This window comes from Thunnus thynnus, chromosome 23, assembly GCF_963924715.1.
Source record: "Thunnus thynnus chromosome 23, fThuThy2.1, whole genome shotgun sequence".
Classification (NCBI taxonomy): domain Eukaryota; kingdom Metazoa; phylum Chordata; class Actinopteri; order Scombriformes; family Scombridae; genus Thunnus; species Thunnus thynnus.
In genome coordinates this window covers 5,297,746-5,313,683 of record NC_089539.1, presented here as the reverse complement: position 1 = coordinate 5,313,683, position 15,938 = coordinate 5,297,746, and the positions used below count along the sequence as shown (strand labels likewise).

The 15,938-nt window shown below is 40.7% G+C and overlaps 1 protein-coding gene across 1 annotated transcript in view; it reads right to left on the bottom strand.

The window, feature by feature from the left end:
- The window catches only part of zdhhc17 (zinc finger DHHC-type palmitoyltransferase 17), a 35,229-nt gene extending 24,321 nt beyond the window's left edge, over window positions 1-10,908 (bottom strand). The window contains exon 1 of the mRNA XM_067581374.1: window positions 10,735-10,908. Within this exon, the coding sequence (XP_067437475.1) occupies window positions 10,735-10,797 (63 nt within the window). The 5' untranslated portion in view covers window positions 10,798-10,908. The remainder of the gene's footprint in view (window positions 1-10,734) is intronic.
- Window positions 10,909-15,938: the final 5,030 nt, after the last annotated feature.

The following is a 15,938-nucleotide window of genomic DNA, read 5'->3' as shown; positions in this document are numbered from 1 at the left end:
TCAGCTTCCATGAAAAAACTTCTGGAAATCACTGAACTATAGGATAGAGCTCCTGTTGACGGCAGACACACAAGCGCCTCGCTCAAGGACACTTAAGCGTTCACCTCAATAAGTGATCACAGTGATAAAAGAGAGGGAAATAAAGGCAGCAGGAGACATACAAAGACAGGCTTGTTGGGTCCTGCAGCTGAAGATCTAATCTGTCACACAGATGTGGCTGTTGTGCTACTTCTCACATTCAATTAGCCTCCATGGTAACGCCGCGGAAACCACAATTAGCCTCCATCGCCTGGAAACAAGGGCTGCGTCTGGTAAACACAGAGCATCCACATTGCCCTCCACCACTGATGTTCAACCAGGTTATGTCTCTTCTTATTTACATGCACAAACAAAACAACAACTGTATTTCTTTCTATTTATTAAAACACACCAAAATTTAGAGGTACACACAAAAATCACAATTTTTCTATCACATTTAGAGCCACAACTATGCTCAAACTGACATCAACCTTGACATTAAAAAATAAGGTACCTCAACAACATTACCACTTTAAAAACTCTTTTGTTTTGTTTAATTTGCAGGCAGGCATTCAAGCCTGTTTGGCTGAGCTGCTGCTTGCATGCATACAGTGATGAGGAATAATGAGGCAGCCCCTGGGGGAGGGGGGGGGGGGGCATGGCAGGATTGTGCAGAGCTGGTGGGTAGCCTGGGGCGAGAGCTCAGGGCAACAGACACCTCGAGCTGTTACCATCTCGCCATTGAGTTTAGCTCTGGCTTCCCTACAGAGCCGGGGGGAGGGGGGGGGGGTGCTGAGCCAGCGATTCTGCCACTGTGGGGAATGGTGGCAGTGAAATGAGATGGAGATGGTGCATGGGAGAATTAATACAGCTTTTGTTTTACAATTGAATACAAAATGAATTGCTAGGGCTCAACGACCAATTGAGCTCATATTTATTAAGAAATTACATTAGTGGAATACTCAGGGATGGAAATAATGAATAATGTTCATTCTCTTTGCTGTAACAAAGTCATTTATTGTGTACCATTTTTACCATGTTTTAGCCATGCTAGCAGCAGCATGCTAGTTTTAGCCATGCTAGCAGCATGGCTCTAAGAATGACAATGTTGGTCTGTCAGTCTTGTCTGTCAATCCAACACTTTGGTTCAGAGTTAAAGATCTCAACAACCACTGGACGGATTGCCATGGAATTTTTGTACACACACATATATTACTGGTCTCTGGAGGATAATTCCTATTGATTTTGGTGACTTTTTCTCCAGTGCCACCATGAGGTTAACATTTGTGGTTCAGAATGAAATATCTTGACAACTATTTGATGGGTTGCCATGAAACAGCAGGGTTCGACACAACTCATGGCCCGGTGGCCTGCCTGGGACCAGTAAACCTTTAAGAGTCTACCAAAAAGAAAGAGGGGCTTTCTACTTAAGTGGAAGCAACGATACTCCTGGGTGGAAAACGGCGACTGTGGTATGTTTTGTACGGTTTGCCAGCTAACTCGCTAGCCGGTAAGCATCCTCACTGCATAGTTATGTGCATATCTTGTGCATGACTATGACAGCAGCAGACACACAGCTTCCTGTGTAAGTATTCATCACCAAGACTTTAAACCTGAAGTAACTAACCTGAGGTTTAACCCAGAGTGAAGACAGACAAATGCCATTATGTTCATTTCTGCAGATCTCTCAGCATTTGTTAATGTTGATGACTTCAGTTTTTGGATGGATTGCCATGAAATTTGGTTAAAAAAAAGCTTAATTTTACTGAAAAGATGAGTTTGCATGTGATTGGAAACAGAGAATACTAACATATCTGTGGAAGATGCTGTTATAACAGTGTAAACATATCAATGCAACTGTGACATGACCACAATAATACAAAAGATAAGGAGCAGAATGTGAAGACCAGCAAAGAAGGGGTTGTATTTTAGAGAGTAAACTACACTGAGGGGGAGGGTGTGATAGAGGACATATGAAGGTGAGCAGCTCTTATTTTTATTCCTGTATATTTCATGTGTGGAAGCTACTACCAGGAGGTGTTTGTACTCTTCAGTGCCAAGTTTTAGTCATTTACAAAACCGTACGATCCCGTTTCAACTACCCCATGTGCTATTCTGGCTAATTTAGCTGCCAGAGAGAGAGAAAAAAAAAAAGAGGGGGGTGGGTGAGAGTCCCTCAGTTATGATCGTGACTGTGCTGAGTTTTTCCCCTACAACAGGCAGACAAACAGAAGCCAAGGAATATTCTAACTCAAAACCTCTTCCCTCATATGGATATTCAATCGAGGCAAATTCTGGGAAAGAGGGGAAACTGCTTTCCTGTCAGTCGAGGAACGGAGGGGGGAAAAGAGGGCTCGGCTGTAAAAACCTCAGACACCAGATGTTAAATCACTTTCTCCGTCTCAGCCTTCCATATAGATAACCTCTGACCTCAGCCTTGCTCTCTCTCTCTCTATCTTCACTCCTTCCTGCCATCTAAAAAGCTGATGATGATGATGAAGCATTTGTAACTATAATGATAATTGCAGCTTGCACATTCTTCTCCTTGTAATTATGTACCCGCTAGTGATGCTTACAACAACTAAGGAGGCGGCAGTGAAGATATTATTCCTTAAACATATGATCCGGTTTACACCAGCCATTGATTTTAGGTTGGGATGTGTTCAGTGAAGCAGCAGGCTTGGCTTTTGTCAATGGAGCTGGTCAGTGGGACATATGGCAGCCAGTCCTCAGGGGGCGTTGAGTACACATGCCTTGAGCTAGAAATGTTAGGCAGCACCACTTGTGAAAATGTTTATTAGGTTAATGTAGCACCAACAGAAGTAATAATAGTAGCAGCAACAGTACAATAAGGTTTGCCAGACATTAGATTAGAAAAAAAAACAAATCTAAATGATTCTCTCTGCTGCATCTACACCAGCGCTTTTACACTGTCATTGTGTTATTCCTCTCGCTAGCTGGAGCCACAGCTCACAGCCTGATTCAATCTGATATGAGATCCATTCGGAGGGACTAATTCAATACTGGAACCGCAGTTTGCATCTGTGGATGAGATGGACACAGAGGCTAACACACTTTTCTTAAATAAAGGGAGGTAATAGGAATGCTCAGAGGAAAAAGATGATGCCTTTTCCATATCGTGCTACAAGTTGAAGGATCAAATCGAAGTGACTGAGCGGGTCTCATACCTTTATGTTCCTGTTATGCAAGAACATTCATTTGCATCTTTCAAATGAGACTGGAAGACATTTATTACCTTTCTAGGCTTGTCACTATTCTTCAAATCCACAATTTGTATTGACTTTCGGTTTTTAAGGTCACAATTCGATTCGATTTAAACATAAGCACTGACAGCTATGTCATTGTTAGACTACTGAGTCTTGATTTGTAAATATCAACAGACCATTGGTTTCATGCCCTGACAACCATCATTTACATTTTCAAATTCTTTTTAAAAAGGGATACATGGTATCAAGTGTGATATAACCGCCATATTTTTTTGGGGAATGCACCACACTACAGCCATATGGTCAAATTTAAATAATTATCTTATGTAATAATAATAACTTATTTCACCAGTCGATTGGGAACAAACTGTTAAACACAAAAACAAAAAGAAGAGCCACTAGATGGCAGAAAGATACTTTACAACAACGCCTGCAAAAAGCTTTCTAAAAGTCAGGAAACTAAGTTGAAGTTCAAGTGTTGCAATTTCAACACTCACTTTTTTTTTCCTCCGAGGAGTACATGTGCTCCTTAATGAAAAAAAAAATTTAGGAGCACACAAAGAAATTTAGGAGCAGAGTGAAAAATGTTCAAGTAACACAGAGTTTATGAAGTCAGAAATGGGTCAACTTCTCTGCCGTTTATCTTTCACACTAATGTAAGTCATTTCTGTGTCTTACTGTCTTTCGCCCACCGCCAGCTATCACCTGCTGCTGTTCCTGCTGTGTGTGGGAGTGCTCAGGTCTTTGTCGAACAGACTCAAATTTAAATACACTGAGAGCGGAATGATGCAAGATCTGTATTCTGAATGAACAGCATTTCTCCGAGGGGAGTATCTATGAGAGGACAGGAACTGAACTATCATTCACCTTTTTGTGTTGGACCGCAGTCAAGAAGTGAATTCATTAATCAGGAACAGTCTTAATTGTGTGTTTTAAACTACACACAACTAGATAGACCACTCAGAATTGGTTCAGCTACTTTGGCTTACCACTACCAGAGCACTACTACCCCCCCCTGCCTCCTTACTGAGGCGTAGAACAGCCTGGTGATGGTCAGATGGACGGCGATTGTAGATGCTGTCAGACTGTGTGTCCGCACTGGAAATACAGACAGTCCGCTGGAGCTTTGTCAGTCACTAGAAGCACATTCATGTCCCTTTGTAAACGTTTCTGTGTGGTAGCCGTGTTGTAGCTGAGCTAGCAGCTCTACTATGAGAGGCTCTTCAGTGTGTCTGTGGGGGAGTGTCAGTAGCCGTAGCCCTGCTGTTCATCATGTCGACGTTATCGTCGTCAGCCCTAAATATCTTGTTACGCTCTGAATATATCACGGTTAGTTATCGGCGGGTCATGTGCTGTGTTTACTGCCACACACAACGCACAGAGTGGCCTCTCTGTTGTCTCTTATCTGGCTTGCTAAAGCTAGCAGCAGCTCTGTGTGAGAGGCATTAACTGAGACTACAGTTAGTGTGCTGATATTTATACCTGGCGCCATTTCTTTTCTGTGAAACAAATGTAGGGTTAATAAAGAATATCTGACTATTAAATACTAGCTTTGGAATGATTGGCAGGAAGGGGGAAAAGATTACGGTAGGTTGTAATCTTTACTCGTACACTGTGCTTGTAAGTTATTTTTCTGGTTCACATGTCTGTTTTCAGGGGCAAATGCAAGTGAAATACTCACACTGTAGAGCCCTGGTCCAGCCTGGAGGACGGCTTATTTTGTGTTTTAATAATGTTTCACTTATAAGTTATTGATCCAGGAAGTCTGAATCTGTCAATATATTTCCAACTTTACCAAAGTCTGTAGCATAGCCTATAAACTGTAGTTTTTCTATCAATGATGCGTTCATTGTTTACATAACTCACAGGGAAGCAAAACGTTGCCACGCTAGTGACTTCTGGGAAGCAGGAGGATTATCCAGTTCTGTTGTTTCTCAATCATCTCTGGTCCTGTTTACACCTGGTATTAACATCTGTCTCGGGACAGCTCTAAATACAGATGTAAACACACCTAAGGCACATTGAGGCTGGATTGAGATCCGATCAGTCAGATCACATTCGGAGGTAGCCACATTCATTTAGCAGTGTAAACGCAATGCATCCTGGGCCACACTGACGGACCGCCTACTCAGCTCACGTCTTCTATTATCCAGCAGACTTGGCAGTGAATTGCATTGCTGCCTCATTGTCCAAAGCTATTCAACTTGTTTGATAACAGGATAAACACGTTAACTTGTTTTTCATGTGAATTAAAAACGTAATCCACCTCCCGTTTTTTCCTGTTTTTCCTGTTCCCCTAACCGGTTTCCCTCTTCAAATCAACAATTATTATAGTAACTAAGCCAAAACCAGACACCAACTTGTTTGTCGCTTGTCTGTCTTAAAAAAATATTTCAGAAGAACGACAGTTTTTAGTTTTGCTGTGCTGCTCGACATGATGAGCTCAGGATTTATCAGGACGACTGCTTTACTCCAAATAGTATGAACCTGGACTGTGTGTGTGTAACAGCTGACCTATTGGATGTGTAGAAGAAAACAGAACATTATTAACATTAGATCCTGACCGATCCTGTCGGCCTGTCGGAGATTTAAATAATCAATGAAGTTATGCTGCTGTGTCTGGTGCGTAAATGCGCACAGCCTCTCTCAATGGAGAGATGCAGCTGCGGGGAGATCGCTGCATATAACTCTCTCTCTCTCTCTCTCTCTCTCGCGGACACCCGGTTCTCTCGCCGGTTAATAATGAATGAATTTGGTCTTTGCGAATGGAAATGATGTCTGTGTTTATTTGCATGTAGAGCGGGGAAGTGAGATCCGATCACAAGTGGTCACTCAAGACGCATGTTAATACAAGGTGTAAACAGACGTACTTAAAAGCTGTCCGCTTGTGATCGGATCACCCGAGACGGATGTTAATACCAGGTGTAAACATGGCGTCTGACTCCGGCAGTGGTCATGGTGTCATGAAAAGTAATACAGATGCAGGCTACTAGTAAGCTGCGTCATCTTTGAAGTAATTTGTTTTTTGGGGTTTTTTTTGGATGCGTACCAGACCTGTGCAAGGCGGAGGTGGAGAGAAAAAAAAATAATGGGGAGAATCGCAGATCTTGCTTTTGATTTTGAAGGTCGAAATGGAATGCTCATTCTGATCAATTTTTGATTTAGAATCCAAATCCTGACACCCCTATCCCTTACATTCCTCGAGAGAGAGGACAACATTTGCATTAGATAAGTGCACGGCCTGTCTGACTGTGCGACTGAAGTTTAGATGCTCTAATTCAGGTGCCTCATGCACTCGGCCTCTCTCTGCTCTCACTACAGTCTACGAGATGACCCAGATTCCGAGCAGCACCCTGCCCAAACGACAGGCAACTTTGAGCCAAGCCTGTATTGACATACAGGAAAATAAAGTAAATTCAGGATGAAGCTACTACTGTCGGACGGATTCCTTCGATATGACAGGTAGATGTGCAGCCAAAAGGTCGGCTATGAACGTTCCTGTGCGATGATTTGAAAAAGCTGGAGGCTTCGGCACTTTTGAATCCATTGCAAACAGTTTATCTGCAAGAATGGAGGTGAAACGACCGTTGGACGAAGCACGATTCACAAATATGGTCTTGTTTATAAAGGTGCCAACAAAATGTATTGTAATATATTGCTTCTGTGATGCACAATTTAAGTTTTAATAGATTGCAATAGATGAGAGTATTGACTGCCACTCCTGCACATCAGAGGTCAGTGCAGTGCCAGTAAGAACACTGCCTCTCTGAATCTCTGCCACCAGTGTCTGTGTGTGTGTGTGTGTGTGTGTGTGTGTGTGTATTAAAATTCAGCTGACAATGACCAGTCATCTGTCTGCTCCTCCTGTTTTTGTATATCTGTATGTAACGTCAGGCACAGCACTGAATCCAGACTGACAAAACTAAACTAAGTGGGTCTCTCTAAGCAGTGACATGTAGACAAACAAAGGAAAGAATCACTAACAATTCATTGTGTCAAGGGAACAAAGAACAGGTGGGTTAAGACATTTCCGTTAATTAGGAGAACCCTCCCTCTTCTAAGCCTGAGCTTTCCCAAGTGTCAAAAGAGGAAATATCCTCTATCAGCCAGCTGATTGTGCCAGTCTAGGCCTGAGTGTTACAGCACCACAGAGAGGAAGTGTTTTATCAAGGATACAACAGGACAAGATAAGAGTAAAACAATGCTCTATTTAAATGTGTATACTGCTTGTGCATGTATGTCATTGTAACAACGCAGAAAGACTAATTACCTTGTGTAACAAAAGAACTGCAGATTTGCATTTCATCCATTTAGCAGAGGCTGTTTAGCTGTTAAGATGTGTATATGACAGATGTGTACTACACGTTATGCATGTTAAACTCACGTCGGCCCCCGTAGTATGAGACAGCTGTCACGGTTTGGAGCTGTAATTCCATACACTCTACTGCCACACCACAAAATTACAGAGAATTACACTGCTTCAGTTCTCTCAACACCATCACTCTCACTTGCTGGTCTCTCGTTACTTTTAGACAAGTCAGGTTGCAGGTTAAATAACATTTGTGTGTCAATAATAACATTAAAATTGAATGATCACTCTTATCATTGGTTTACCTAAACCTTCATTCAACCTAGGTTGGGAGGGGTGTTAGTTGACACGTGCTGACCACCAACTGTGTCGCTTGTGAATGGTATTAAGTTTCACTACAGCAACTACAGCAGAAAAGGTGCCCATACTCCTAGAAAAGGGCTTCATCTCTAGTCATGATCAACAGACTTGATCAATAATGGGTTGGATGATAACGTTACAAACTACTGTCTTCCTTTGTGCAAAACAAAACTGACAAGATTACAGGATTAACATACTGGATGTGCCTTCACAGATGCATAGTTCATTTGACAGCATTTTCCCACTGTGGGGTCATGTATGAACAGGAAGTCAATACAATAATGGAAGCAGATCTATTTGTGGCTATTTGACTGTAACATAACAAGATGTAGCAACGTTACTGCTGATGTGGGATTAGGACTATTACGTTCGGCGCTTCCACTTTTTTTGACCGCCAGCCAATGTGGCTTGTAGATTCAGATTAAGATTTCTTTACTGTCATTTCTCAACGCTCGCATCCACTGAAACGAAATGCACCCTCAGCATTTGACCAATCCTATACACACACACTAGGAGCAGAGGGCAGAGACAGTGCAACGCCTGGGGACTGACTCTGGTTCATTTTGCTAGTGTAAGTGGCACTGACAGGAGTATTAACCCTAACATACATGTCTTGGATGGTGGGAGGAAAACCGGAGCAGAAACCCACACAAACACAGGGAGAACATGCAAACTCCACACAGAAAGGGACAACCGGGACTCGAACCCAGGACCTTCTTGCAGTGATGCGACCACTAATCCACCGTCCACCATGTAGATCTGAAAGTTATTAACCACTCTGACCATACACTAGCCAAAACCAGCCTATACATCACCACATCCATTTCATCAGGTACATTAACTCATCCGCCAGAATCTTGAGGACTGAATGAACAACAAAGATATTAATCATATGAACTGTAAATTGTAACATTCAGGCTTCCTTCAAACCAAAAACAGCCTCGAGTTAAAACAAAGCAAGAAGCTGCGTTGGTGCGGGCGTGTTGTTTAAGGTACCAGTGAGAAAATGACATATGATCCAGGAAGTCCAGTTGGAGCAACAGATTAAAACAAGGCTTATCAGACGACAAAACACTGCACAGTGGTTTGCATGCTTGTGATTGGCCACAAAGTTGAATCTGACTCAACTTTAGCTGCAACGCAACGTGATGTTATCCAGCGAGGCACTGCGTTGGCATGCAACACATGCAAGCACACATTCCTGATGGGTTACTTTGTATTGTGAACGCTGTATTCAACTGTTTGCCTTGTGACCGGTGTGACAAAAAGTTAAATTGTTGTTATCGTGATAACTTTCCAGAATGATTAAATCCTGTCTGTGAGTATTACAAACCATTATGCAGTGTTTTGCTGTCTGATAAACGCATTAATACGTTACTCCAACTAAATGACACGCACCCAACCATGCAGCCGCCTGCGCTGTATGAACACAGGGTTGTTTTGGGTCTGAACACGGCCTTACTGACCGAGCCTGCAGGTGAGTTAGGCCATTTGGCAGGCTGGCTACAAACAAACAAGCAAAACAGTAAGGACACCTTGAGAGGAAAGCAAGCAAACTATCAATAAAACAACTACTGTACACAATAAATAGAGCTCTACCTGATGATTAGGTAACCTACCAGAGAAAGATAATATCAACTAATTATCTGCTGTGTTGAATATGCAAAACCTACCTAAATATACCATTACCCACAGCCATGGACAGACAATTCACTGGTGTAAACATGCAGGTACAGGCAGAGCCCTGCTTGAATGTTATGAGGATTAAAGAAAGAGGTAAATGTACAACGTCCGGTTTGTGATCAGCAAGGCTCAGAATCACCTGTATAAACTTCATCCCCATTTAAGTTTTGTCTGATAATGGTAGCTATGATGTTTACTATGACTTGGAAAAATATAGAGTGATCTGGGTTTAGAAGGGTTAAGAGCCTCAAGCTAGCAAAGCAAAGAGACGAATATTACATAAACAAGTGCGTGCCTGCCAGGTTACATTGTACGATGTTGAAAACATACCGAATAGAAGTCGAAGTGGAGCTGTCATTTACTTCTGCAATTTCTATCATTTCGTACATCAGTATAGGATAGATATGATTTACATACAATTTGTGTCTATCAATCTTGACAGTATTTGTAATTCCAACATAACAACACATTCCCAAGATACAAGATAACCAAATGACTAATTGATATATATTGACAAGCCCAACTAAGAGGAATGAGATTGATATAGCTAGCTGTGTACAACTTGAGTACTAGCTATATACAAAGAACCAAATGTTTTCCAGAGACAACGTGGATTTTTAAAATTACATTCATGGCTGATAACATTAACTTATTGATACCTCTGATTAGACACCACGGTATTCATTTATTATACCTCTTTTGCACTTGACATCAATTTACATCACCGCAGCTACACCAGGCAGCACAGCCACTTTAGCTACAGGGCTAACGTCGTATGACTGTGAGGATTAACCATTAACGTTACTTTACCCCGGTTACAGACTTAACCACACTTATGTTACGATCTTGTTTACTAGCTGCACGTCGTCCCTGCCACGGAAAACAGCAGCTAGCTTCACATTAATACGAACATCTGGCTATGCAGCAGCAGGAGGAGGAGGAGGAGGAGGGCTAGCGTTAGCAGCTTTAGCATCGTTAGCTGCCTGCCACCCCCACCACCGGTGGTGTTGCAGGGGGCATCGGAGTTTCCAGAAAAAAGCACGGCGAAACCTCACGGCCATCCACAGACGGACGGGTGTGCCGCGTTTTGTGTGTGTTCGTGTGTCCGCCCGAAGGCGAGGAGTCCACGGAACATACCTCGGGATGGAGAATAGGGACGCAGCCAGCTTCTTTCTCATATTCCTCCATCGCGTCAGCCATCTTGGTGGTGGTGATGTTCGCTGAGCATTGTGGGAAACAGGAGGCTGTGCAGGGGGGGATAAAAACAGAGGAGGAGGAGAGCTGTCAGAACATCATCATCACCACTATGATCTTCTTCATCATCACCATCATCATCATATCCAGTGACCAGGGGGCTAATAATGCACAGCAAAAGAAATAATAATAATAAGAAATAAAAACATTTTCAAATTGCAAATATTTCCTCTAAGGTTTTATGTAAGTGTAGCCTACTATGTATGACTATCTTGTTAGTTAAACTGGCTTAAGGAGTGCTTTCAAATCTTTATCAGGATTTCTTCTTCTTTCTATGTCATCAGTTCTGTTTTGTTTCCCCCATGACATCTTGTGAGTTAAAGGATAGGTTCACTGTTTTCCAAGTGTGTCTTAAAATAACAGGCAGGTATTCACATGAACACTGAAAGAGGTTTTTCTTGCTGTAATCATTCCTCCTGTTTATGCTGGCTGTTAAAAGATCCCTTTCAAAAGTTGATCTCAAGCTTATATGAGGCTTCGGCAGTCTGAGTTAGTTGTATCAATTGGATATCTGCCACATTCTTTTCACGGTCATCTTTTTAGCATCAAATTACCTCTGTGTTTCCTCGGACAGTGTTTCCTTGTTGAGCTGCGGTGGAAGCATAGCAACAAAAAGAGGGACTTTGGCACTAAAAAGACTGTAATGTTGAAACATATCTACTTGATTTAAGTCATTGGGACGCTGAAGATTCATAGTAGCTTCAGATAAATGTTTAAATATATTTTTGCAGGAAGGAGGACTGTGGATTTTGGCCCTCGTCACTTAAATTGTAAGTGCATTATGAAGAGATCTTCTAATGGTCAGTAGTACAGGAGGAATGATTATGGCAATGTTCATTTGGGCACCAGACTCTTGTTTTAAGAGAGATTTGAAAAACTGTGAATGTGTCCTTTAACCTTGTAAAATAACAGGTTGCCCAAAAGCCTGTGTTATTATGTCTATTACAATCTATAGAGTCAGATAGATGCTTCTTTTTCATATTAAATGCCTTTTGTATCCTAAGCACAGGACTTGAGTGAGGTTTGCCAATACAACACTATCGAGTCATTATAAAAGATTACAACAAGACATGGATATCAGCATCCACCATGCCTTGATTAGCGGGGCCAGCCACTCATCATCAAGGGTCTAAGACCATCACAATCAGAGCTTCAAATCTCAACGAGAACATGAGTCCTCCCAGGTAAAATAGAAATTATAATTAAAAAAGGATCACATCAGAGCAGGCAGTTGTAGTTGTTCATTTAACATAGGGTGTGCACTGCATTCAGGATAATTGTAGGAGACAGAGTGCATGGCTGACTGCAGGGGGAGGGGAGAAGGGGTCAACAGGGGCCTATAGAACAGTTTTGCCTCAGGGTTAGATTGTAAATTTGCTCAGAGCTAACTCAACCAGACAGGTTCTGCAGCAAACGGTAAATGTGTTGTCTTAAATCATCTGTTTGGAACATCACCAATTTTCATTTCATTCTGCCACAGCTCAAATTGTATTGGGTGCTTTTTATGAAAATGTGAGGAAGTGTGGTCACATTACCTTAACATATTAGTGTGGTGTGGCTGTGAGTGTGCCATTACATGTGTGGTCTGGTCTAGTACATGTGTTTCCTGTCTTGTGGGTTTGTAACCTCAAGCATAGACTGGCTACTACTGTAAAATTGTCTGGTTGTGATATGTTGTATTGTTAACTAGCCTTGATTCTGGTATGTCTTAACATACTCAGGAAAATGGTAGAATTTGGTTTTGTAGGTGAAGAAATTCCACCACTTTAACCGTTGTTGCATCTACAACTTTGGAGCTTTGTCCAGCAGCTTTGGTAATAGGTGTTTATTCTATACACACCATCTTTTGATATCCGTCTCAAAGGTACAATATCATATCTTATCCATGCACCTATTACAGTATGTACCAGCTTTGTCATGCAGGTATTTTCTTGCAATTCACTTCACGCCTCTCCTGCTGGTTCAGTTGTCCTCAAGTGCAAAGGTTGCTGGGTGTGGGACTGGAGGTGGTAAGACGGATGGTAGTAGTGGTATAAATTAATGATATAATTCGGTAGCCATTTCAGTGTTATGGGGAAGATTTTGTGAAAAGTCAAAGGTTAAACTAAATTGTGAAATGTAACTTTCACTTTCTGTACAAGGTATTGTTTTTGACTAACTTTGGTTTTAATAAATTATATTTCTTAACCTTTATTTGTTCAGGGAATCTCATCGAGATCAAGATCTCTTTTGCAAGAGAGACCTGAAACAAGTTACACATACGCAGGAGCACAATAATACGCTTCATTCACATCACAATCACAGACACACTACTGAAAACAACATTTTGAAGAGTATCAGCTAGTAAAACTTTAAAGTCCCTCAGGGGAACAAGTGTCTCTAACTTCAAGCTGTGTTGCAGTTCACTCCAGTAGTGCTTGAAGTTCCACAGTACCTGAAACAAGTCTGTCCCAGTTCAGAGTTAAAAGCAAACTTGCTCTGTGATCTGGTGTCATGGTTATTAGCTCTGAGCTCAACTGAAGATGTTAAATAACTTGGCAACTTAGATAGCTAGGCCTTATAAATGAAGATACAGGTCTGCTGGACCTTTTCCTATAACTCACAGTGGTGAGTGTGATAACTGTCTGCTGTAATGAATCAATGGCTCTGTGGTAGATGGTGTCCAGGAATTTAAGGGTGGCGGCAGCAGCATAAGCATACAGGTTATCTCCATAATCCAATGTGGACAGTATGGTAAACTGTGTCATTTCTGTTTTGAAAAGAGAAACAAGCTCTGTTCCAGTACAAAAATCCAATTTGAATTTTTAGTTTTTGAGCAACATGAGTTTTGTATGACAATGTGCAGTCTAACCAAAGTCCTAAGTATTTATAATGCTATATTGTGTCAATTGGTTCTCCATTTAGAGCATGGAGAACTAAAAAGAGATACAAGAGATCTTTATGTAGATCTCTTGTATGGACTCCTTTCCTTGAGCCAGTCTGTAAAAATTTGCAGACTAATAGATTTACATCAGAGAAGCTATCAAATTCTAATTTTCTTCTAATTCTAATTTCAGTAATTTGATTTTTCATCAACCCACCATTCATCAAACATCAGATGTATGCAGGCCTTATTGTCTCTTTCAAATCTGGAGTTGATTATACTATGTAGACTATATTAATACTCCTAGTATATACATATGTACATAGTGTGAGTGTCCTATGCACTGTATACTTGTACTGTATGCATAGCACAAATGGTGTACTATGTATGTGTTGGAGTTCAACCATTAACGGTTTTCAAAGGCCATTACTGATCATTTTTGACTGAAGCTGTCGGTAGCCATTATTTTGGGATAAAATTATCTTACATTTCTTTACATAAGATTTTCTTAAGTCAAGAAATCACAAAACTTTAAAAGTTTTCTGCCCTGGCTATCAGGAGGAAAAAAATACTGAGATGATCACAGGACAACAAAACCCTCCATAGAAATCCAGGCTGATAAAATTATCTTTGGTGAGACGGACGCTTCACAAGACAGGGCCAGGTCTAAGGTACAGTGGGTTTTTTTGAATGGAAAATTCATGCATTAAGAACAAAAATAAAAAGTAACAATTAAATGAACAAGAAATATGAAATAATTATGATCGGTCTGTTTATTTTTCTGGTTATTTGTGATTTTTCTTAACATTAGCACAAACATACATGAACACACATTGAGCAAAAATGGCAAAAGAAAATAATGAATAAAAAACAAAATAAAATGATGCCAGGTTCTCCTGTGGTCATGATGAAACCTCCATGTCCAGTCACATGTTTCTACAAAACCTGAAGCACCCACTGGGTGTCACCCTTTACACAAACATGCATGCAGCCTCCTCTCCTTCCAAACTGTAGTGATCCTTCACAGTTCATAACCCCACAGATTTCACATGCTTCAGAACTTATCACAGAATAAAAGATCTTCAGTAAATATTCAACATTATTATAGTAATGCACATCAGGATCCATTGTAATAACTCTACAATGACACCAGAAACATGTAAGGGGTGGTATTCTTGTGATGTTATCTCATGGTTCATGACAATGACATCATAACTAATGTATCACGTGACACGTATGACTCCATCACCTCTATCAAAGATTTGAAGTGTTCAGTTGGACTGCGGTTAAAGTGAAAGTAGACTGGACTGATCACATGTTTGTGAGCTCCTGTCCAGCCTGCTGTTGAAGAATCAAGTTACTCAAATATAAGCCACAGACAGGATATTGGGTGCTTGACCTTCAAAATGAAGTCAGGGCCAGAGCATTTTTTATAAAAATGGCACCATATTACAAAATTACAACTAATACTACTATTATTACTACTAAGAAGAATAAGAAGAGTAAGAATAATAATGATAACTGGCCTGAGGTTGGGGGATGGGAAGGGAAAGGTGAAAAAGAAAGTGTTAAAAGTGTTTCAATCCAATAACAAAAAAGTAAACAGCAGACCTTTATTCTGTATTTCTTTGTAAATTACATGAAACTAAAATAACTCAAAAACTATAAAACTTTAGCACTTCCTGAAACCAGACCAATTTGAGACAAATGAAATAACATCCTTTTCCCTATTTCCTTTTCTTGCAGTTTTCCTATTTCATGTGCACACAAGACAATGAAAAATCACATTTTCATATAATTTTCAAATAATTAATTCTTTTTCATTAAAGAAAAGTTTCTAAAATTGATCTTTACTAAAACATACAGAGACCTAAATAAATACTAAATATCAACTGTCTTGATTGTAAAAGAAATTCAAGATGATAAAAATGTGTTGGCACAGTAGTTTTGTCTTTAATGATCTTCCATAAAACATGAAGCGCGTCGAAGAGACAAAGAGAGTGAGTTCTCTCTCTCCAGAGTTTGTAGATTGAAGAGCTGTCGAGTCTCTGAGTCATCACACAGATGTCCTAAAGAGGAAAACAATCAATACAGAAAACCAGACAGAGATGTACACACCATGACCTCATCACACACACACACACACACACACACAAACACATACACAGTTAGGATATGATGTCATGTTTAAGATTAGTAATCAAGTCATTGATGAGTTTCCCTG